The sequence below is a fragment of the Salvia splendens genome, chromosome 18, assembly GCF_004379255.2.
Source record: "Salvia splendens isolate huo1 chromosome 18, SspV2, whole genome shotgun sequence".
Classification (NCBI taxonomy): domain Eukaryota; kingdom Viridiplantae; phylum Streptophyta; class Magnoliopsida; order Lamiales; family Lamiaceae; genus Salvia; species Salvia splendens.
The window spans coordinates 25,192,930-25,216,648 of record NC_056049.1 but is presented as its reverse complement, the minus strand read 5'-3'; the positions used below and the strand labels follow the sequence as shown (position 1 = coordinate 25,216,648).

At 34.9% G+C, this 23,719-nt stretch overlaps 2 protein-coding genes across 4 annotated transcripts; one reads left to right on the top strand and one right to left on the bottom strand.

Annotated features, from left to right (window-relative positions):
* Positions 1 to 674: 674 nt before the first annotated feature.
* Positions 675 to 4,436, bottom strand: LOC121775951 (probable transcription factor PosF21). 3 transcript variants are annotated; one of them, XM_042173059.1, is made up of 5 exons: positions 4,225 to 4,436; positions 3,092 to 3,960; positions 2,532 to 2,664; positions 1,993 to 2,080; positions 675 to 1,247 (listed from the first exon to the last, which is right to left on the bottom strand). In XM_042173059.1, the coding sequence occupies exons 2-5, from the start codon at positions 3,766 to 3,768 to the stop codon at positions 886 to 888; spliced, it is 1,260 nt and encodes a 419-aa protein (XP_042028993.1). In that variant the 5' UTR covers positions 3,769 to 3,960; positions 4,225 to 4,436; the 3' UTR covers positions 675 to 885. The 3 variants fall into 3 exon arrangements, with proteins under 3 accessions (XP_042028993.1, XP_042028995.1, XP_042028994.1); XM_042173061.1 differs by having other exon boundaries at positions 1,993 to 2,077; XM_042173060.1 differs by lacking the exon at positions 4,225 to 4,436 and adding an exon at positions 4,054 to 4,153.
* Positions 4,437 to 17,890: 13,454 nt separating this feature from the next.
* Positions 17,891 to 22,896, top strand: LOC121777932 (probable hydroxyacylglutathione hydrolase 2, chloroplastic). Its single transcript, XM_042175265.1, has 8 exons — positions 17,891 to 18,055; positions 19,242 to 19,421; positions 20,249 to 20,452; positions 21,112 to 21,235; positions 21,599 to 21,699; positions 21,850 to 21,924; positions 22,073 to 22,171; positions 22,494 to 22,896. Exons 1-8 carry the CDS (start codon positions 17,990 to 17,992, stop codon positions 22,638 to 22,640), a joined length of 996 nt encoding a protein of 331 aa, XP_042031199.1. The 5' UTR covers positions 17,891 to 17,989; the 3' UTR covers positions 22,641 to 22,896.
* Positions 22,897 to 23,719: the final 823 nt, after the last annotated feature.

Sequence of the window (23,719 nt, the reverse complement as noted above, 5' to 3'; positions counted from 1 at the left end):
GAAAATTTTTAACCAATATTAACTCCACGTCATTTTAGATATAGACTCTACAATCCACTAAATTTTTCCATCACATTTTTTCTCCTTCTATCTTACTTTACTAATTGCACATTAAAACTCATGTCATTTACAACTTTGTCTATTTGTTACGGCGGAGGGAGTATGTTTGATTACAATATAGGAGTACTCACATTTTGAGATGTGTTGACTTGACATTGCTTTTACCCTCTGTCTTATAATAGATAGCATACTTGAGAAATGATACGAAATTTTAGGAGATGTTATTTTGTGTGTTAGATGAAGAGAGATAGTATATTTATATTAATGTGATAGAAATTTTTCTAAAAAATGAAATGTGACATCTTTTATAGGATAAACTAAAAATAAAAGTGTGACGTATATTATGAGACGGAGGGAGTACTCCTCATCATCACTAGGTTATCAATATATGAATACTTCAGACCTATTTTATCTAAAAGTATATCAATAATTTTATTAGCTCACCTATTCTGATACTCCGTATTAATTTCTTATGAAGGGAAATTCAGTGAAAAAATCATGCAATGAAACATACTTTGATCAAACATAAAATTATTGATCTTAACCGACTATACGTCAAAAGGTGCTGAAAGATTGTTTTTTACTAGAAATAAAAAAAAAATTGAACAGGCATGTGAACACTAACATAATACTCGGAACTCAATACACTAGGTGAGAGTAATGAAACAAATATGGAGTGAGCTCAAATTGAATAAACTGCCTACTAAAACCAATATTGTGCATTTTTACCTAAATCAGACTACCAAAGTAACTGAGCTAAGAGATCACAACAGAGATTCATGACATATGCGGCCTTCTGCCTAAAAAGCGTGCCTGTTTCCATGTCTAGTCCTTCGATGATGAGTCGGGGGCACGGTCCTTTTCCATAGGAGATTGCATAGAATTTCTAAGCTTCATATCAACAGTCTGCGATTGCTGCTGCTCCTGCTGGTGCTGCATCTGTTGCTGCTGAAACTGATGAAGTTGACGCTGCTGTAATTGGTGGTGCTGCTGCTTCTGAGAATGTAGCTGGAGTTGCTGAAGTTGTTGAGCCGTCAGCAATGTGTTCATTGTGTGACTGTTGGAGAAATATTGCTGATTAGCTCCATAGGATGCAGGAAAGTTCATCATAGCTCCACCATTAGACATTGGCTGACCAGTTAGAACCTTGAGATGCTGAATCTCTTCTTTCAAAGCGTCATTCAAAGCTGAAGTTTGAGTGAAGGAGAATATCTGTTAGCTTTTATTGTGTAGGATGCGAAAGATATACCAATTCAGTGTTACAAATACATTAGTCATCTAATCTTCTAAGGTGGTGTTCGGTTTCCTAGATAAAATAGTACTAGCAAAGATATAATCTAGGATTAAGTTGTGAGATTATTTAGTAGGAGGGTGTTGGCTATGACTAATTATCGCATGACTATCCATCTATGATTAAGTCATGAGATTCAATCTCATGAACCAAACAAAATACAAATTTAATAATGAGATATAATCTTGCGAACCGAAAACCCCTTAATAATATAAGCACTAAACCAAAATTCTTCCCTCATCAATCCTATGACAGTTCATGCCAAAGAGTAACACCAATCTATTCTTCATTTTCACTTGATTCATGTTTACTTCTATGACATTAGTAGTAGAAATCCAAAAAGACATTTTATGGAGTAGGAGTACTTTGGAAGATCAACCAGTTCTCTAGAGCAGGCACTTAGAAAAAGATATCTTAAGAAAATTAAATTCAGTAATGATTTGATGCATAGATGATGAAATGGTCAAATAAATTAACCACTCAAACCAACATAATAAGATTAGCAAGAGTAAATTATCAGACTTTAAAGCCAATACTCTGCTTCCTTCCCAGCCCCATTCTGCATCTTCTTATTTCAAGAAAGCTAGATAGGAAAGAGTGTAAGAAACAGAAGGATAAAATGTAAGCGTAGATATTTTTACCATCTTGTAAGTGCACTTGTTGTTCCATCGTCTGCAACCGCAGTTTGAGTTCACTATTTTCAGCTGTAAGCCCATTGGTATCTCTCTGCTTAAAAATGCAAGACACAATTAACATTCTATAGATATACTCAAAGATACTAGGTCGGTGCATGATTACACGGGCAACAATATTCGAAAGAAAAAACAGAGAAACATGCATGATTGCACGAGCAATGAATATAATAACCAAAGAGAAACTGTGCAATTCTGTCATTTCAGCTAAATCCAAATCACATTCATTTCCAGATAAATGCATACTCAAACATAAAACCCTAACCAATTCTGACACGGCATATTATTCATTGAACTCTTCCTTTCAATCCTTTCTTATTTACATAATCCATCTATTGTCTAGAGTTGAAGTTTCAGTCAACAAGCATATGACTCAGAAGATGTACAAGTTATTTATTTCTTTCAAGGGAGTAGGAAAGTGGGATTGATTATTGGAGCTAGCAGCCAGCATGAACTAATAATTGATGCAGGAAAGAGGCTAAAGTCACCTGCAGTAGAGTTAACTGTGCAGACAACGAAGTTGCTTCTGTTTGCAGAGTCTGTACTTTCCTTTCAAGTTCAGCTATGTATCTCATTTTACGTTCCTTTGATCTTGCTGCTGACTGCCTATTTGCCCAAATCCTGTTAGAAGAAATCATAAGACATGCTGGTCAGCTAAAATAGCACAAGGACATTAAGGATATCTCCTCGTAATGACATATTCTTACGAAACTTAACTGTAGGCATTCCTATAGTAACTGACACACTAACTGTAGACATAAATAGAAGGTTACAGGCAATTCAGATCAACAATTAATATGAATTGGCAATATTCTTCACATTCTTAATGTTGAAGACATGATGTTATCTTCAACTAAATACAAACAGTGATAATTAAATAGTAGTAAATGCACATAACTGTAATACAAATTGACTCAACCTGAGAAAGTACGAACTAAAATTTAACATGGACATGCAGGATGCAAATAGCATTTTCAAAATTTTGCAAATTTACCATGGAAGAAAGTAATGGAAACATAATATTCAGTCAGAATGAAAATGCTACTACCTTTTAGCACGCTTTGGATCAATAAGAGCAAGCTCAGCGAGCTTAGCAGCAGACATGGCTTTCTTAGCATCAGCAGAAACTGGATCTTCTGAACCAGACATGAGCATCTCTGATTTGATAGTAGTCGACCCATCCATGGACTGGCTATGCTGATGCCTAATCCTCGGTTTTTCAGTTAAAGATTGACCAGCTGCTCCCAATGGACCAGATGAAAGACCTTGCTCCACTGGCATTGTATTAGACGACTCGCCAACTTGGAATGATGAAGTTGCAGATGTAGAATTGAACTTATCCATGTCAAGATACATGGAAAGCAGGTCATCCTCCGTGTCATCAGAAAAAGAAGGCCCATCCAAGCCACCAACAACCCCTAAATCACTGTCAAAGCTAATATCATCCGGAAGTGTAAGAATCTCAGAGTGAGCACGTCGATGACCAATATTCTTCGGTGGATTGTCGGGCATGCGGCTTATATCATGACTAAATTGCCTAGAATCTGACTGCATACCATGACCAAAATGACCCTGCTCTGATGAACTGCCTGGTCCCAACGGAGGTAAACTCGATGAACCAGATTGCTCCAACTTGGCACTGTAACTACTCCCAGGTGGAGAGAAAACAGGGTATCTCCCTGACGGCGGAAGTGCGTTCCCATGGTGAGATTTATCCTTATCCATAATCCGCAATCTCTAAAATGCACAATCTCCAACACCAAACAATTTTACTTACAAAGCCAACCTCAGTTCGCACAAGAAGCTCAGAAGACTAAAAACGAAGCAAATGCCTAACAATATAACTCTTCGAATTTCTCCGAAATGACTGCTCCAATTCTCGTAAATCTCCTAAACTGGAAGCAGCTAGTAAAAACCCTACAGAAGTAAAATTTGTATGTTAATAATAAATTGCAAATCCTAATCACAAATACAACCAAATCACATGAACTCAACTAAAGATCTGCTTACTCAATGAGCTTCAAACACACTTTTACACAAACAATTAAATAGAGAAAGCTCACAGCATTAAAACATGGAATGTGTACATGAACCACAGAAAGCACATCTATATATTAATAGAAAATTGAAGAAAGCAAGGAAATCCGGAAAAAAAAACCAAAGACATAAGAAAGTGCTTACAACAGAATAATTTTCTAATTCGTTTTTCTCTCTCCGTGTTTTTTCTTCGAGATTAGATCTCTAAAAGAGGTGAAGTGAGGGGAATCCAAAACAGCTTTATCACATGAGAAATAGAGAATCACATCTCACATGGTGAGAAGATTAGGAAGCTTCAGAGAGACAATGAGTATATACATACAGAATATATACACACACAATAATGTGTCTATCAGTGTGTGTATAATGAAAATGGGTCGATTATTTTATACTAGCTGTGACGTGCTGATATAGGCAAGGGAATGGACAATCGGCGGCCCAATAAATTAAAAAAATATACTAGTATTTCTTATTTCATTTTTTACTAATAGTACTAGTATAATATTATGACCAAGAATGTTAAGTTTTTAAAAGATCAAAGAAAGTGTTATACTACATTTTACAGATATAAAAAATTGTGTTACTATAATTTGAAAGGAGTAAGTAATGGTTATTTAGTCTCTAAAAAAGGACGTCATAATTTGGGTTTTCGAAAAAATTGAAAAAGAAAAAACACAATAATTGATTGACCTCATTTTGTTGTTGACAATTATTTATAAATTGTAACAATTATAATATGATTTTTATTGTGTATCCATATATTCACACCCCAATATTTACGAGGAATCAAAATAAATGATGCACCTTCTTTTCCAAAATGGCAAAAAATACTTAAGAGTGTAAAATGACGTTGTACACGTACCTCGAAATAAAGTTTATGTTGTTATGACGTTTCATTTTGCTACAAAACAAAAGGTTGAATTGCTGTTGTGATAGTTTATAGAATTTGTATAAAACATAGGAGTAATAGTAAATTGTAACAAGTTAGTAAATTTGAAAGCAGTTAACCTCTAATAAGTATTGATTTACAAACTAATTTATTGATTATGAGGTGTAAATTAGGAATGCAGTTAAAAAATTTAAAGGGGTGGATACGATCATACGACGAGAACAAGATGGCATAATCATGAGTATTTTAAGACATGATAGTTTGGTATTATCCAATCTAATTCAAATACATTCTTAAAAAGCGTGTCAATTTTATCTATAAAGTGAAATTCCGAATCATTAGTTGGATACATACTCCATCCGTCCATCAGAATTTACTTTATTTACAACTTATACTCTAGTAGCACTATTTTAACTATCATTTCCCCTCTTCTCTCTTACTTTACCAATTAATCTTAATTACCATTCATATCATAGCCATATATTTATAGCACGAAGGAAGTATAATTATTTTAATCAAATATTTTATGGTCGCGTAGATATAATCTTTGAGAACATCCGCAGCGCTTCAGGCCGGACAACACTTTGGGTCCAGCTCGGGCCTACGTGCGTTGTGGGTGAGGGAGTCTGTGTTTGGGCCGCGATTAGGGCCGGTGGAGGGCTTGAGTCCGCGCCTAGTTGCAGTCCGACTCAATGTTGCAAGCGGACGGGCCGCGTCTAGGTGTTGCAAGCGCTCGGGCCGGACCCAGACCCCATTTTTTTAAAGTTGATTTCTTTTTTAATTCTGTTTCCTATTTAAACTCTAAAACACTTTCATTCATTTGAATTTTTCGAAGTATAATTGTTCAACGTTTTCAATTTTTAGGACTTTATATTTTAATCTCTAGGGTTTGCAATTTATAATTTCAGAATGAACAATGAATTTTTCGAAATATAATGTTCGATGTTTTTAATTTTAATAGTTATATAGGGTGAAGTTGTAAATAATGCAATTTAATGTTTTGAAGCCTGGATCAAGAACGGGGTTGTGCATACCCTCAGATCCTTTTTCGTTCCAACACTTTTACGATGGATTTTTAGACCCAGGGGTGTATTTAGGTCAGAACGCTAAGTATTGTCAGAACGTCAAACCATGTACATTTTATGCACATATATTGTACCACCCCCATATGTAATAATGTACCACTCCCATATAATGTACATTATATGGGGAATGTACATTATATGGGGGATCGTCAATCACACTTAATCTCTCTCTTACTTTACTTAATCTCTCTCTTGCTTTATTACTTTCTCACTATTTAGCCAAAAGAAATACTCCCTCGACCGCTATTAAATGTCTCATTTTTTCTTTTTCGTCTGTCCACCAATAAATGTCCCAATTCACTTTTACTATATTTGGTAAATGGACCCTACGTTCCACTAACTCATTTCATTCACATTTTATTATAAAACTAATATATAAAAATAGGTCTCATATTCTACTAACTTATGTACCCACTTTACTACATAAAGTCAAACAATTTTTTTAAAAATATGGGAGATCAGGGAGACAAATACTGAATAATCTTGAGTCTTGATTTTATGATGTAATGTTACAATTTAGTTATAGATGCATTTTAAGAAGACGTTTGTGATAGAAATCTATGGGTTCCATCCTAAAACCAATTGGTGATAGGAGGAGGGGCCCATGAGACCTATATACTAGTTTCAGTTTTATCTTTACACCGATGTGGGACAGTTATATGTTATATTTTTAGTTTCAATTGTCAACACCCTCCCTCAAACCCTTCAAGGTGAACCTTGGAGGGGTTGGACTTTTTTCTAATCGATTAGACAATCGGCCCAATTTTTTTTCGATAAGTTGGACAACTTGGCCCAAATTTTTAAGTCCAGATATACTGCTGGGTCAGTCATTTTTTCGGTTTCGTCCCAGATATACTGCTGGGTCAGTTAAATTTGACCCACAGTCGGCGACCCGCTCTGATACCATGATAGAAATCTGTGGGTTCCATCCTAAAACCAATTGGTGATAGGAGTAGGGGCCCATGAGACTTATATACTAGTTTCAATTTTCTCTTGACACCGATGTGAGACAGTTATATGTTATATTTTTAGTTTCAATTGCCAACAGTTTGGTTAGAGAGATGGGTTTGGAACAAATAACATTAATCGTGTGAAGGTAGTGGGCATAGATAGGTTACGTTTGATTTTCATGTTTTTCATTGATTGAAGGAGCCTAAATAACACATATGCCCCTCACCTTACTTGCGGACCTAATCAGAATGATTATAAATTCGTTGTTTCGTTCTGAAATTTTCACGGGAGAAGGCTCAAGAAGAGGTATGTGAATTTTTTCAGATTTACGATGGTGCGTGCAGTGAGATTGTAGAGATGATATATAATACTAGTATTTTTTTTGTGATTTTGTGTGACCCGGTTGATCTGTTGTGCTTGTATTGTATGTTAGTTTGTTGTCACTCAATGCACAAAAATAGTCGGTATAATGTGATCGATTCCATGTCCCAATTGTTGTTCTTATTATCCATATTAGACTGATTATGTTTCATAAATTACTTGTTACGTATTTCATTTTCCAGAAACTATAGCAAACCTCGACGATTTTGACTGACTGGCTGAAAAAATCAGAATGTGTTGGGTGACATGGCGCGTAGCAATAGCCAACATGGATCATGAGGCGGTTATAATTGGCATACAACAGACTTGAGTGAGAGGAGAAGAGCCCGAGCTCACACGCACTCATACTTAAGGTGTAGTGTGCACACACACACACACTTCATTCCGCAATTGTGTAACAGATGTGAGAGCAAGAAGTAGAGAGATTGAGTCTTGTGTAGTTTTCACTCGAGTTCGTGTCCATTGTTCTTGAGCTAGAGGAGTGGTTGAAGAGGGAGTTCCTCAACACTGATCTAAAGGTTAACCCACATATCGTTTCTAAGATAATGGCATGGAGGAAATCATCAATACTACTACTGATCACCGCAGCATGCACGCCGTCGGACTTACACGCCAGCCATCGCTATATGCGGCTATAGTGTCGTCCTAGCTAACCGCTGCTTTTGGTGTTAAAACCTGAAGATTCGGACAGATCTCTAAGTTTTCATCGTGCTGTCTGTTGTCGCTGTTGCCGGAAGCAACGACCACGGTCAACACTTCACTTCCTCAACATTTGATTTGACTATCCGAGTATTCTCGACAAATACTATGATTCACCACTTTTTTAATTACTTTAAACGAAGCTTAAAATAAATAAATAAATATTGAAATAATTATTCTATTAAAATCTCAAACTTGGCTATTTTAACTTTGAATCCTATAGCTTATCCGTTTGATCACGATTAAAAAGATGATTTCAGTTAGTAAGATGAATTAATTAACAATCAATAAGTATATTTACTACTATGTGATATATCATTATCAAGTTCATAGGCATAGCATGCAATTGGAGAGTTAATTACTGGAGTACATAAAAATATAAAATATATACTTGATGAATAAAAAAATATATGAATGCGAATAAGTATCGATGTAATTGAAAATGCCAAAAAATACTTAAATTTTCCGGCTTCGTGAGTGCGTACATTGATTGAAGTGTCGAAATTTATTTCATTTGTTATACACTAGATAAATGTAGTTTATTAGTACTAATTAATTAGTCTGAATATTGCAAATAGAACACTTCAATCAATGTACGCACTATTGAAATGGGAGGGCTAATAGTACTAGTCTACTAGATAGGAGGAGTATTTATTACTATCATTTTCTTGCATCTCCTTTTCTAATTCTTCACTGTAAAACAAAAGGGAGGACCGTCCAATCCAGATAAAATTCAAAACAAAAGGGAGGACCGTCCAATCCAGATAAAATTCAGCCGTGGCGTGATACGTGAATATCTCAATAATATCTTCAAATCTCTCTTATTTAGTTTAGTATTGAATTAACATATCTTTCCATATATTCGTAGTATATTTATTTCTTATTCCCTAAGTCATTATAGTCTTATAAATAGGAGATATCTTATTCTTCTATTCCAATCAAGAAATATGACATTATCTTTTTAGCTTTTACGTATTTTATCTTTTTTGCAATCTTAAATCTTTGTTTGATCGACCGGCAAAGCTCCGGCGACTGCCTTTTATCGTGTTAAGGGAACTTCACCCTTAACAATTGGTGCTTTCATCTTCGTACTCATGGCTCGTTACACCATCGAAAATCAGCAACGACAGCCTTGGGGTATGCTTCCCATGGAGGACTTGCCGCAAGACCCTCTGTTGCCGCCTCTAGAGGAGGCTAACACAGCAGATCTGACCGCCGCTCAGCTTGACCGCATCCGTGCTGCACTTACTCACCTGGAGGCCCGGCTGGCCCTAACCGATCGTCGCCAGGGAGAGCTCCGCGGGCCACCGCAACCAGATCCAGACCCGCCCGACAACACTATGACGTTTGGACCATTGGGAGTACCACAACTGAATTCGCTGACTGGAAACGTGACGACACCCTTTGGTCAGCCGACCTGGACCAGCCCAGGCTCATATACCCAACCACACAATTTTCGCGACGCCTACCAGCGCGAGGTACAGCAGCCGCACAACTACCAGATTGGGCCAGACCCATATGCACAGCCGGCCTACCAGGCCCGACAGCCCACCTGCTGGGACCCGCCATGGCTCCGCTATCAGTCGCCGCTCCCGTTCGTAGATGGACCAGTTCCTCAACAAAATCCTAACGCCGGGTATCCGGGGTTACACCACCAGCCTCATAATGTCCGCGCCGAGCAGCCCCGTCAACCCTCATGTTGGGACCCACCCAGCTACCGCTGCCCACAGACCTTCCACACCGGCACAGCGTTGCTGCCTGCTACGGTCCAGCCACAATCTGGCTCCACGCCCCTGCCTCAACACCACCGGGAGTTTATTGATTCGGGGCAGCCGCGTGGTCTCAACAATATTACCAACCTCATGGATCGATCGCTAGTCGCCGTAAACGATTACAACAAGAAGTTACGGGTTTATAGATTGGACCAAGCGGCCCTGCTCGCCCGTGTGACCGCTCGGTTTGAGGAGAATATAGCTGCGGAGAATTTTGAAAATCCTCCCACGATGGTATTGAGTGAGGATATTCCTGAGGACATTAAAGATGTTTTCAACAATGCTACTCACAATGATAATGGTGTTACTCTTGATGTTCTAGACAACGAGTCCTGCAAAGTGATCCTCAGGAACGACAATATGAGACCTCAATTGCTCGTTGAGTCATATGATGACAAAAATGGGGATGGAATTATTGTTCCAACACATCATGAATTGAGAATAAAATATGGTATCGAGGCTTTGCTTGAGGAGAATGTTGTCGGTTGTGCAGATAACTTTATTCTAGTTAAGAGCCCATCTAATAGTAGATTTATTGGAGCAACAAAGCTTGTGTTCACCGGCATAATTGAGTCATGGTGTCGATCTCGTATACAAAGTTTGTTCCTTTATCGGCACCGACCGTTTGATCCAGGAGGGGGGGTCTCGCCAAAGCTTAGGTCCGCGACACTCTTGGTTATGTCGTGGTTCCCACCTTGAGGACAAGGTGGATTTCAACCGTGGGGGAGTTGATACGTGAATATCTCAAGAATATCCTCAAATCTCTCTTATTTAGTTTAGTATTGAATTAACATATCTTTCCATATATTCGTAGTATCTTTATTTCTTATTCCCTAAGTCATTATAGTCTTATAAATAGGAGATATCTTATTCTTCTATTCCAATCAAGAAATATGAAATTATCTTTTTAGCGTTTACGTATTTTATCTTTTTTACAATCTTAAATCTTGGTTTGATCGACCGGCAAAGCTCCGGCGACTGCCTTTTATCGTGTTAAGGGAACTTCACCCTTAACATGGCGCCTAATATGATGCAACCATTTCTTAAACAAGTAAAACAGTTTATGGATGGGGATAAGGTAGCAAGTTGGATGAAGCTCGAGACTTATACCTCTGTTGGAAAGTGCTGAAGCCCTTACTGATCAAGATCAAGAGACATGCTCGACAACTTGACAAGACTGATCGGCCAAATGGAAGTCCTCGCCCGAGACTGACACCAAACAGGTGATGCAGAAAAATGCGGCCTCAATATACAATGCAATCAACATATGTTGTCTCTCAAAGAAGCATCCGTGATAAGATCACAGAGGCTCACGACGAGGTCTCAAAACTTCTCCAAGAGGCTCGTCCGGGGACGTCTTCCTCAGCACCACAGAGAAGTCTAACATCTCATTTGAGGCGTTGCTTGGAGTACTTCGTTCTCTTTCCTCCCGACTCCATAGTACCAACAACACCATCTGTGACATCTCTAACCCGAAACATGCATCATTTTGCATATTAACATATTTATTTTAATTAATTATATGTGTCATGGAATATTAAGTGGATACCATAGATAGTAATATTTAAGGTTATGATTCTTGAAAAGAAAAATATATAGTAATAAAATCATTTACGTAAATTATGTAATATTGCTTTAAATACTAAATAGTTATTCTAAATGCATGTATATGTGTAATAATGTGTGATTGTATTTATATTTGTATACGTACTAATAGCCTAACTAAATTTCTTTATGTATTTTTTTAATATTATTTTACTATGACTTTTGTTTACAGTTGTTTGTATAATTAATTATAGCTAAGATATATGTAATATTCTATTTTAACTTCAAGAATGTGGATCCATTTAACAAAAGGTGAGTATAGGGCGTGTAAAATTTTATTAAACTACACGTATATAGTGTATGTAAAGTAGATAAGCGTGACCTTGTAAATTAGCTCTATTTGTATTTATTTATATAATCTAAAATAATAAGTTTATTTTTTTTATAAATATGTATAGGAGAGGGCACGTGTAATTCCATGAATTACTGCATGTTTTGTGTCCTGGTGGATTAGTTGAAACCATATACAAGTGGATTAATTAGCTGCCATTAGTATGCTCACATATATATACACATACGAGAGAAAAGGGTATAAATTAGAAAAAGAAAAGGGACGAACGGGAGAGCAGAAAGCACATGGTTTGAGAAGAGTAGATTCATGAGATAAACGTATGCGTACATATTTTATGTTACAATTGATCACCAACTATGTACTTAGGTATATTTGCATATTTAACCGATCAAAATCTTGCAATTCATATTAATAGGATCGGGGGTGGTAAATTAGAAGACAGTCGGGAGTTTGAATTATTAAGCATGTTTAGACAGGTTAAAACTTTGGTTTAACAATTTTTATAATAACTCTGATGAGTCTAGAGGTTTCCTGATTTTTATGGAGAATTTAGGAGTTCTTCTACTGTATGTATAAATTGTTTGAACTATATGACCATAAACTGTCGAAATTATGGTAAACTGCCTTATTTTCGTACATTTTATCAGAATTATTCTGGGTAATTGAACTAGAGATAAAATTGAATAAATAATTTCTAAATTACCTATATGGTTTCTAGTTGTTCTTGGAATTTTAGGATGAATTAAAGAGTAGAAATACCATTTATATATATTGTTTAGAAAATGTTGCCAGAAACTGTCTGATTTTGGTAGTCTGTGGGAAAATGAGAATATCTCCCAAACTATTAGGAGTCTTTAAGTGAATCTTGTTGGATTGTAAATTAGACTTCTATTGGTATATGAATATGTTAAGACAAACCTCTAAATGTTTCCGAATGAATTAATAGCAGTAGTAAAATGTTGATCCAGTGCAGTAAGGATTAGAAGCTAAAAGAATAATAATGGAAATACTTTATGTTTTGTATCTAGGATGTTAAAATAAGGATAATGAAAAGAGTTTAGCTTATAGTAATATTTTTTTCTTTATCAATTAATGTGTGTAAATAGGTCTATGAAATTAAATGTGTACTAATTGTATAGGATCAAGGAAAGTAGATCGGGAATCAAGAACTAGTGTTCGACCAGATTACCTATCGTGATAAGGCGGCTGGTAGATCACAACGGTTGCGACTTGTAACGATGTCAACTTCATTTAAATCGTTGGGGAACCGATTCTTACCCATCCACTGCTAGATGTGATCTCCTTCGTGTCATTCAATACTCAAGAAGGAAGGAAAGTGGGAGAGGATATAGGAAATTTCATAGATCGTTGCATCTCAATGGGCTACTTCATCTGGCTGAATTCACTGGATTTGGAAGGAGTATTCCGGCCAAAACTGCCTGACACACTTCATAAGCTCATCGCACTGAAGTACCTTGGATTGCGGTGGACATTGTAGGAATCTTGATCTTAAGATGTCCGGTCAACGAAGTTTGACCAATAATAAATGTGACGAGACATTTAATTTTGGAAAATTAAATGATATAGCGTCGATCTACGTTCCGCATAGATGACCGTAGTATATTCACTTTCTCAAATCCGATTCCCGGTGAGTGAGAAATAATGGATTAAAGTTGATCACATTGTAGCTTTTGATAAAGCTATGAGTGAGAAAGAGTAGATTAAAGTTGATCACCTGGCTTTTACTTTTACTTTTTTTGCATACAGTTAGTCAGCATACATCAACTTACTCATTTACCGCAAAGAATGGAATGAAAAATAAAGTTTTTTTTTTGCAGCCAAAAAAAAAAAACTTGAAAGAAGGGATATTAAATGTCAATGGGGTAGTTGAAACTTGAAAGAAGCTTCATTTCATTAATGATCTTTGTTGTTGATTGATTTAGTGAACTAGTTTGTAATTACAACTTATTAAGTGTACTTGAATCATTTTCTTGCAGCATGATCCTGATGATTACTTGGATGACTACCATGTCAGCTCTCTCTCTCTCTCTCTCTCACACACACACACACATCATACACACAGACAGTCATGCAGTTTCTTTATGAAAGCTTATTTTCATCATTTTCTTGATTGCAGGATGAGCTTTCAGCCTTTAAGTTATGCTTCCTGAAAAAATCGTTTGGCTTTTATGGGAATGCAGTTCAGCATTTATAGTTTCGGATTCTAGTCATTTATACGGAGTACAAATAAATTTTTAAAACTTATTGTGATTTAAATAAAATGTATTCGAGCATCCCTCGGTTTTAGGAAACAAGGTTATCAATTATCTTATGAACTATCAAAACTAAATTATCCACCTGAAAAGGATGAAGATAATATACATGTATAAAAATAAAATAAAATAAACTAAAATATAACCCAAGAGAGTGTGCCCGCTCTTTATGGCACAATTTATAATAAAATTTAGATGATTATGACTTTGAGTAGAGAAATACTACTAGTTCAACGCTAAAGGATATCGCAATCTGTATTTACTATACAAATATTTTTTGTTTAAATGAAAACGTATATTCGCTATATAAATACCCCCCTGAATTCGTATCTAGAAAGATAGGGTTTTAGAATTGAGTGTCTATTAGCCAACCAATAAATACAATTGATTTTGATCATGACATCACATAAATATTTATATTTTCATAACTATGTATTTTCTGACCCTAAATAACATATTCCTAAATTTCGTTTTCGCAGGGTCGTTCTTTCCCGGAATTATCATTTTCAATAAATTAATATTACAACTATACTACTACTACAACTGCACATCAAAGTTTAATTATATACCAAAATTTCAACTCTAATTTAAAGCACTTTTCTTATGTATATAAAACTCTCTTTGTCAACCCATAAATTTGAAAATAAAATAGGAGTAATCCAAGTAGGAGACCAAAAATTAAAAATACAGTTGTAGTTAGTAGGTGGCCAACAAAGTCCAATAGCTGTCAAAATTAATAAAGAACCCCACATTCTCTTTATTCGATGCATATTAAAAATCCTTAATTGAACATAATATAAAGTTACTCCATATACGTACTTAAGAACTTATATTATTCATCAAGCCTCTAATATATGCATTTACCAATTAATGTTTTCACTATAATTTTGCTTCCTTTGTTTTTTGTTTCTAACACATTGGTTTAATCCAATATAACAAATATTTTTCATTTTTTCGTTGTAGGTCCTCAATGTTCTGCAATAAAATATACTATAAATTTAGCCATTTAGGGACTTACAGTCAATCCACTGAAAAATTATTTTACATGGATTTTAGAGGCTTTGTAAATAATGAAAAACTTACTATAATTTATGCCTATATCTATGCATACAGCATACTTATAATCTATATATTAATATGCATTGAGATTATGAGACATGATTATTGGTGAAAATTTAAAGAAAAAATAGTAAACACCACCATTATTTAATAGAAAAATGTAAAGAAGTTGATTTTTCAAATAAGTTTTAAATCTCTATAATCTAATTTATTTATAGGGAAATGATATGTTACATGCCATATGTGAGCTCCTTATGTGAGATCCATTTGCGAATGTTGAATGGTGTATGTAATTCACCTTCGACTGAGGGGTGTCTCATCCACGAAGGTGCCCTAAAGTGTCTGAAGAGCACCGAGAGTGACCTTGATGTGCTTTTAAGGGAACCTGGTGTGGTAAGCTTCGCTAAAAAACAAATGCATAAGAAACTACATACACCATATGGATCTAGAAAGAATGCTTATGTATGTTTTACTTCCAACACTTGGAGGTAGAACAATTTTTTTGATAAAAATTGGGAGTTGAGTCTGCCACTACCCGAGATATATCATTGTTATAAGTCTACCAAGAGTGTCTGGCAACTTTGGCTGGAATACGTGCTCAAGATCGAGCATCATCAGCCAGAGTAGCCATCGTGCAAATTTCAAACCATCGTGCAAGTTTCAAGTCATCGTGCATGGATGAAACAATTGAAAAATTAAAAATTCATGACTTAACATTATGTTTTTATACACATTAATTATGTACTCCCTCTGTCCACCATTAGGAGTCTCGGTCACTTTTGCGTACTCGTTTTATAAAAATGATAATAAATAGTTAAAGTGAAAAAATGGTAAAGTAAGAGAGAGAATAGTGTTGAGAAGGGCTTCTGCATAAACTAATATATGCATTCTGCAAATATAAAGCTGTTGAGAAAGATTTCTACCAAGGGATCGAAATGACCGGAGATGGTCCAATTTCTCTATCACCAAACAATCATCGTCTATGTATCTACTCTAATATCCCTGAATTCCTTTATAGTAAACCAAAGGAATCCCATCTACGTTCTATTCTATGTTTCAAGGAGGAAGAGAAGGTTGTACTGAGTTGTAAGAAAAGTTCCAAGATACATAAATGGTTGAAGTTGCTCAGGGTTCTGGAGTGCAGATGCGTCAATTTCACCAGCTTTCCCTGCGAGTTGAAGATTATTATCCATTTGAGGTACATATCTCTATCTTGTGATGAGATTGATTTCATCCCGAAAAGCCAATCTAGTCTACTCTACCTTGAAACTCTGGTAGTGGACACTAAGTCGTCTTCTCTTCAATTCCACCGTATTATATGGAAGAAGATGGTTTAGCTGCGGCATTTGGTGACAAAAGCAGCCATCATTGTTCAAACCCCACGGGAAGGTGAAGTAGCCAGATATCTTAGGACACTTAATAGATTGGCACCTTCATGTTGCACAAAGGATGTGTTCTGAGGGAGTCCTAACCTAAAGACGTGGGGGATTCGAGGACCGATAATAATAATATCATAAATTTATTTTAAGTTTTATTTAGATTAAAAGCTAAAAAAGTACCGATAATAATAATATCATAAAATTATACGAAATCTATCAAAAGAGTAATAAAGACATAATCAAAACATTAATAATGCTAAAAATACTCTATATTTAAAAAAATAAAAATAAAAATGTTTTGAAATACTGAGATTTTAATAAACAGTAACCAATTAAACATTACTCCCTTTGTCCAAAAATAGTTGAATTGTAGTATTCCTTTTGGGCTGTCCCAAAATAGTTCATTTTTTTGCAAAAAAAAATTATTCTCTTTTTTATACACTGTCTTTTTTTCTCTCATATATACTTTAGTATTTGATAATCTTTTATTAAAAAAACTAGAATGCAAAAATGATAATTATATATTATAATTTACTCTTCAAATTAAGTTACTTATCATTTTATTAGTATTTTGTAAATCAAATTTGTAGTGGTATACTTAAATTGTTGTTATACACACCTATAGATATGATCATATGTACAATAAATTAAATTATTACTCATATTTGAGAGACATTGACGATATTTTTTGATCTATACATTGACTATATAACATTTTCTAAATTTTATAATATAATTTATTAATGTGATGAAATTTATAATTTTAATTTTTTTAGTAAGTATATACCTATTATTAGTATAGTTACATGCCGATATCGAGCATTAAATTGTTGAGTATTAGATAATACCGAGTTAATTATAATAAATAAAGTTAAGTACAATTTGCAGAGAGTATTCTCTTGTCATTGATATAGCTATAGCCGCTATATAAAATGCAATGTGTATTCTTCGAATATGAAAAATGCATTTGACTTTGACATCTTACCATGACTCTTTGGTTTTGCTAAGTCATCAAATTAAAGGCAATGTAAAAGTCGTGAATTGAGATGTGGTTATGTTATTAGAGACTCATATCAGATGTGGTTATTTGAGTAAATATCTATGATGTAATAGTATATTAAGTATTATGATCAAATTTTACTAATTTAGTATTTGTAATTTTTTTATATTGTGAATTATGAAAAAAATTGTGCTAATATTGAAATATTAGGTTAATTTATACATAAATTTAATTCATTGTATATAATTTTTTTCCAAAATAACTGATGTAATGTATATATGAGTTTTATTTTTTGAATGATAAATAAAAGCGGGATATAAATTGTATCGCCAAATAAATAAAGAATAAATAAAATACAAATATACCTTTCTCTCTCTCCTGAAAAATATTTTTGGTTTAAAGAAAGTAAGTGTAATAATTGTTGGTTGTGCGGTGCGTTTGAGTGTGGGTGTGATATCCGCGTCGTTTCTCTCTCCTACCACTCACCAAAAAGCTAGAAAAGGCGACTGTGTCATGACTAGAAGATGCAGATGATCCTCTGTAGAGCTGTACCTAAGGCCATGTCGTCCTTCCCTCACTCCAGGCCCAGGGTCTCTTCTCTTTTCTTCTCAACTTTTTTTTTTGTTTCAGTTTCAAATTCCCCTTAATTACGTGGAGTATCGTTTTTGAAATGTTTAAGATTGTGAGTCTTATTAGGGGTTTATGGTTCACACTGTATTCAAAATTCGGAAACGAAATGGAGAGATATGTTTGGGGATTTGAGATATGAGTTTCTAGTCTCTATAATACCTTTTTTTTTAGGTTTTTAATCGAAGGAAACCGCTGCGATCTAGTTCATTTACGTGTTTTTCACGTTCAATTGTTCACTGATTATGTGCTTATGTGAGGATCGTTTAATGGATGGAGGATTGTGAATGTGATTCCTGTTTTACGTTTTCATATTTGTGAGAAAATTGTCGGTTTGGAGTTTTACTGGAAGATTCTTTAATCAATGATTCCGATTTCTTTCAATATTTTATTGTTTGCTTATTTATTTGTTTATTGTTTTGGCTTTTAGCTGAGAGGAACGACTATGATGATTGATGATGTATTTGTGTTCAGATATTCTGTTTACATAATGCTGTTCATGTGTAGTGAAGTGAGTACTCATTCTTAGGTAGTGTGATTGATCATTGTGTTCACGGAATGTTTAACCCCGTTGTTTGGTAAATTATGATGATTCATAAGCTGGAGGACTAGATTGTTGGTATCATTTTTACCAATTTTTGCTTGTTATTTTATCATTATTTGAGTTTTAGTGTAGGCAGCCATTCTGATGTTTGTGTTTGAATATCATGCTTATACATTTCTGACCCTTGTAAGTGAATGAGTTCTTAATTTTGCATGTCTTTAACTATGATTTTAGATTCATTCACTAGTTCATGATATTTGATCCTTTTTCCCATCCGTTTGTCTTAGTTATCAAGTTTGATTTGTGAATTAACTGTTTTGCATCTCAAGATGGCTGTGCCTATTGGTATTAGAAGTATGCGTTTGATTGTATATCTGAAGCTTGTCTTTAATATTTTTGGTTTGGATATTAATGACTACTAAGCTTTGGGCCTCATTTGGGATTCTTCTTTTGTATGTTGTTTAGGCAATGGAATGCAATTGTAGTTGGTTTTTAAACTCTAATTTTCGTTCAAAATCAACTTCTCTGATCCCTTTGCTCTGAAATACAACCAAATGGTGTTTCCTTTGATTTACCTAAATCAGTGTGTTGTATTGTCATTTCAGAAGGAGCTATGTGTGTGGCCCGGAATGGGACAACTTTGCCTTAGAAAGAATCTTTTGTATGGATTTATGAGGCTTTTTTCAATGCCATTCAAAACCCTACGCAGTGTTAGCCGGACAGTTGGAGGAGTCTCAAATTTTTGCAGTATCACGAATATGTCAAACAGCTTGCAAATTGAACTGGTGAGTATGGTGTCTGAAGTTTCAGTACAATCTATGATTAAATAATAGAGTAAAAGCCAAAATTAGTCCTGAACATATGTTCATTTTACGATTTTGGTCATAAACATTGTCTTTTGAATTTTCACATCTCATACATTTCAACTTGGATCACAATCGGTCCAAAACTAACTTTTCCGTCAAATTTAACGGTCAACGTTTTTAATCCTGATTTTGACCAAATTAAGCCGTTAAGTATGATTACTAACTCCCTAATTATATCAAGAGGTGGTTGGATTCCACATTTTGACACAAGATAAATTTCCTAACATATGCAAATGGGGTGATTAATTAGGGGGTTAGTAATCATAATTAACGACCTAATTTGGTCAAAATCAAGATTAAAAACGTTGACCATTAAAATTTGACGGAAAAGTTAGTTTTGGACCGAATGTGATCCGAGTTGAAATGTTTGGGATGCGAAAATTCAAAAGATAATGTCTAGGATCAAAATCGTAAAATGGACATATGTTCAGGACCAGTTTTGGCCTTTACTCTTAAATAATAATAGCTGGCTCATTTCATGATGCATCAAGGAAGAGATTGTGTTTTGCCAGTGTCTTATAGGAACACTGAACATATGATTTTGACCTTATTTCTTTCGAGGGGTGGTTAAGCTGAGGGCAGTGTTGCATTTGTCTCTGTTTTTGACCTCAAATCAATTTCAAGAGACATAGAAAGAATCTGTTTGTATGCACTTTTGGAACTAAGTGTGATGTGTTTTTAATTTTTATATACCAGGGAAAGCTTAAACAATTGTAAATATCTTACTTATTATTCATTTCTCATAGGTACCTTGTCTTCAAGACAATTATGCTTATCTTTTACATGATATGGACACTGGAACTGTTGGAGTGGTTGATCCTTCGGAAGCCGTTCCTATCATAGATGCATTGAACAGGAAAAATTGGAATTTGAATTACATACTCAACACTCATCATCATTATGATCATACTGGTGGCAACCTGGACTTAAAAGAAAGGTATGGTGCAAAGGTATGACACACTCCACCTTTGGTAGCATTTGACCATCAAAATGAACAACCAAGTATCATAGAAATACAAAATAAAATCGCATAAGATGGATGCCTATAAAATCAAACACATTCTATTATTACCTATCGATTGTAACTCAGCTGCTTATATCCTATCAATTGTACTGGGTAGGATTTTTTTGGCATTATTACAAATGTGACTTTTGGTTCTTATACACCTTTTGTAAATTCTGGGATGCTTCAGAATTTTTGCCTACATCTGCAATGCAAAACTGGGTTATCTCATCCTCCAATAGGATTTTACAAAAAATATAGTGTGGCTCTTGATGAACCAATTGATAGGTGGGAACCTATGCTCCCTAAATAACTTAATCTACTTGTTCAAGTGTGTCTATATAAGTGGATCTGTTCTTAATAAGCTAATTACTGACCCTAACAATCTTACCATGCATGATAGTCAAAGTAGCATTTAGCACCCAACTTCCAGAGGTAAAATTTTCACTACTTTTATATAGAATGTTCTACCTTAGAATTTGTCACTAGTTATTACTTTTAATAATTAGTTGTAAGGGTGAATATGTGTTACTTATTTGCTAGTATTTTCTTGATTATCATTCTTTAATTAAGTATATCAGAGCCACCTCTATATATTTTATGTAGGTTATTGGTTCTGGTCTAGACAAGGAGAGAATTCCTGGCATTGACATAGCTCTGAATGATGGAGACAAATGGAAGTTTGCAAGCCATGAGGTGCTTGTGATGGAGACCCCTGGCCACACAAAAGGTTATACTTAAATGCTTCACTCATTAGCATCATGTGTCGTTAGTTGAAGTATATCAGCTGTAAAGTTTTTTGTGAATTCACTTTCCCTTTTTGTTTAATTGGTGACATATCTAGGTCTTTGTTTTGAGCCACCCCATAAAATTATTAGAAAGCTAAAGATTGCATGTATTATGTTTCGATATAATCATTTGCAGTTTTTGTTCCTAGTGGGTATTGTTCTATGTACTGTTTTAACTCAATCACTAAGTATGGTGAGGACTGAAAAGGAGGTGTTGGGATTTCTTTCTATTTTATTTGTTCTCAAGTACAAGCAGGCATTATTTTCACGATGTTGCCTTACCTATTATTGTTCTCTGCAATCAGGTCATATAAGTTTTTACTTTCCTGGATCGAAGTCAATTTTCACTGGAGACACTTTGTTCAGTTTATCGTGTGGTAAACTTTTTGAAGGGACTCCCGCACAGGTAATTATGCTGACTTACTTTTCTTGTAAGGTTACAATATTGTTTCATTTACTGTTCAGTGTTCACATCTTTTTGCCTGTATCAACTTTCGTCCAAGTGCCATTAGTGATACATATCTGACTGGCATCCTGTGCATTGTTTCTTAAATAGATGCTCTCTTCCTTGCGGAAGATTGTGGCGCTGCCAGATGACACAAATATTTACTGTGGTCATGAATACACATTGGTAAGTTAACTTCAAATCTTTTATGATTGGCCCAAGATACAAAGGCAGTCCTAGTTTTTAGGCTTGAGTGCCCTCCTTGTATATCTGGGCCCCATGATTTTCTCAAACTAATTTCTTCTTGTGACTATTGGCGTGACATGTTGAACAGAGTAATTCAAAGTTCGCCCTATCTATAGAACCTCGAAACGAGGAGTTGAAGTCTTATGCTTCCCTCATAGCTCACCTCCGTAATAAGGGCCTCCCAACGGTATTTCCTGTAGCCTTATTATTTACACTTAAAAAGTTTTCTATCAAAACACTGGTGGATATTTTGCTATGTTCTTTTTTGCGAGTTTTTTTTATCATATTTTTTTACCTTTGTCAATGCACATACTCTTCAGTTTATTGAATCGTGTACAAAATTTTCCAGTATAACGCTACGAACTCTATATTATTGCATAGCCGCACACAAATTGATAGGGTAGGTTACTTTTAAGGCAGAGGGACAAGATTGTTAATCTGATTAGAGCCGTGGTTTCTTTCTCTAAATTTTCTGTCAAAAATCTGTCTGATATTCTTATGTGCACCAGATCCCAACCTCATTAGGAAACGAGAAGCTGTGTAACCCGTTTCTTCGTACATCAAGTGTGGAAATTCGGAAGTCACTCAAAATACCCGAGTCTGCAGATGATGCAGAGGTGCTAGGTGCCATCCGTCAAGCTAAGGACAACTTCTAGAGTCGATGAGGAGACTGGAGGGACACTGATTTTTCTAGAAGTCTGCTAAACTCGATTCGTGGAGTGAAGACGACTCATACTGTGGCATTGTTGGAGAAAGAAAGTGGTGACATGGACAGAGTAATGTATGTATAAGGTAGGTCCTTTACAGTGTGTTGGATCCCATGCTCTGATCGAACTTTGCTTTGTTTGGAAGGCAAGAATTCTGTGTTTTTATCAAATGATGAAATATCGGGTTTCTCTTTTGCCCCTCTGAGTTGTTGGTGTGTAACTTTGAAAAGTAAAGTTAACTTTCTTTCTTTGTTAATAAGCTGGGGGTATAAATTAAATATACTTACCTCTATTGAAGATCAACGAATCTGAAAATTAAAAATAAATTTCTTATTAATATCATTATAATTTAAAATTGAAGAGTAAAAAAGAATGCCCCCTTTTTCTACTGGAGGAAAAAGAAAATGGAATCGATGCTGGAAAGGTTACTGAAATCTTCAACGCAAAGGAATATACTGGAAAAGGCAAATGAAAAGTAGGTAAAATGGCTCTAAGAGTAAATAAATACCACTCATAATGAAGAAAGCAGTTAGATTTGTTGAATTTGTTCACCTAAATTGAATCTTTTTTTGCTACAGTACGTAATTTCTTGTTTCAATGAAACCAACAAATCAAAATCATAGGAAAATATAATCATCAAACCAAAATCTCTCTTAAAACACATTTTTTAATTGTGGGATGATATTTAAGAATGACTTTATGTACAACTTTCATGAAATTGGCATGGAGTTGGAGTACATGATTCAAACAATGATTTTAAATTGTTGTAGATTATTACTCTATATTTTATGGAACTTAAATTATTATAAAAAGTAAAATATAGTTTAAAAAAAGTAGCCAATTTTTTTTATCAATTTAGCAAAATTTGTTACCTATAAATATTGCACAAAGAAAATTCCCAACAAGGCACAAACAATAAAGATGTTTCAGACGATTAAAATGGTAGTAGAAAATACAATATTCCTTGAGATATAATCAAATGACAAATCCAATTAGCAGATAATACAAAAAGGAAAAAGTCCAATAGA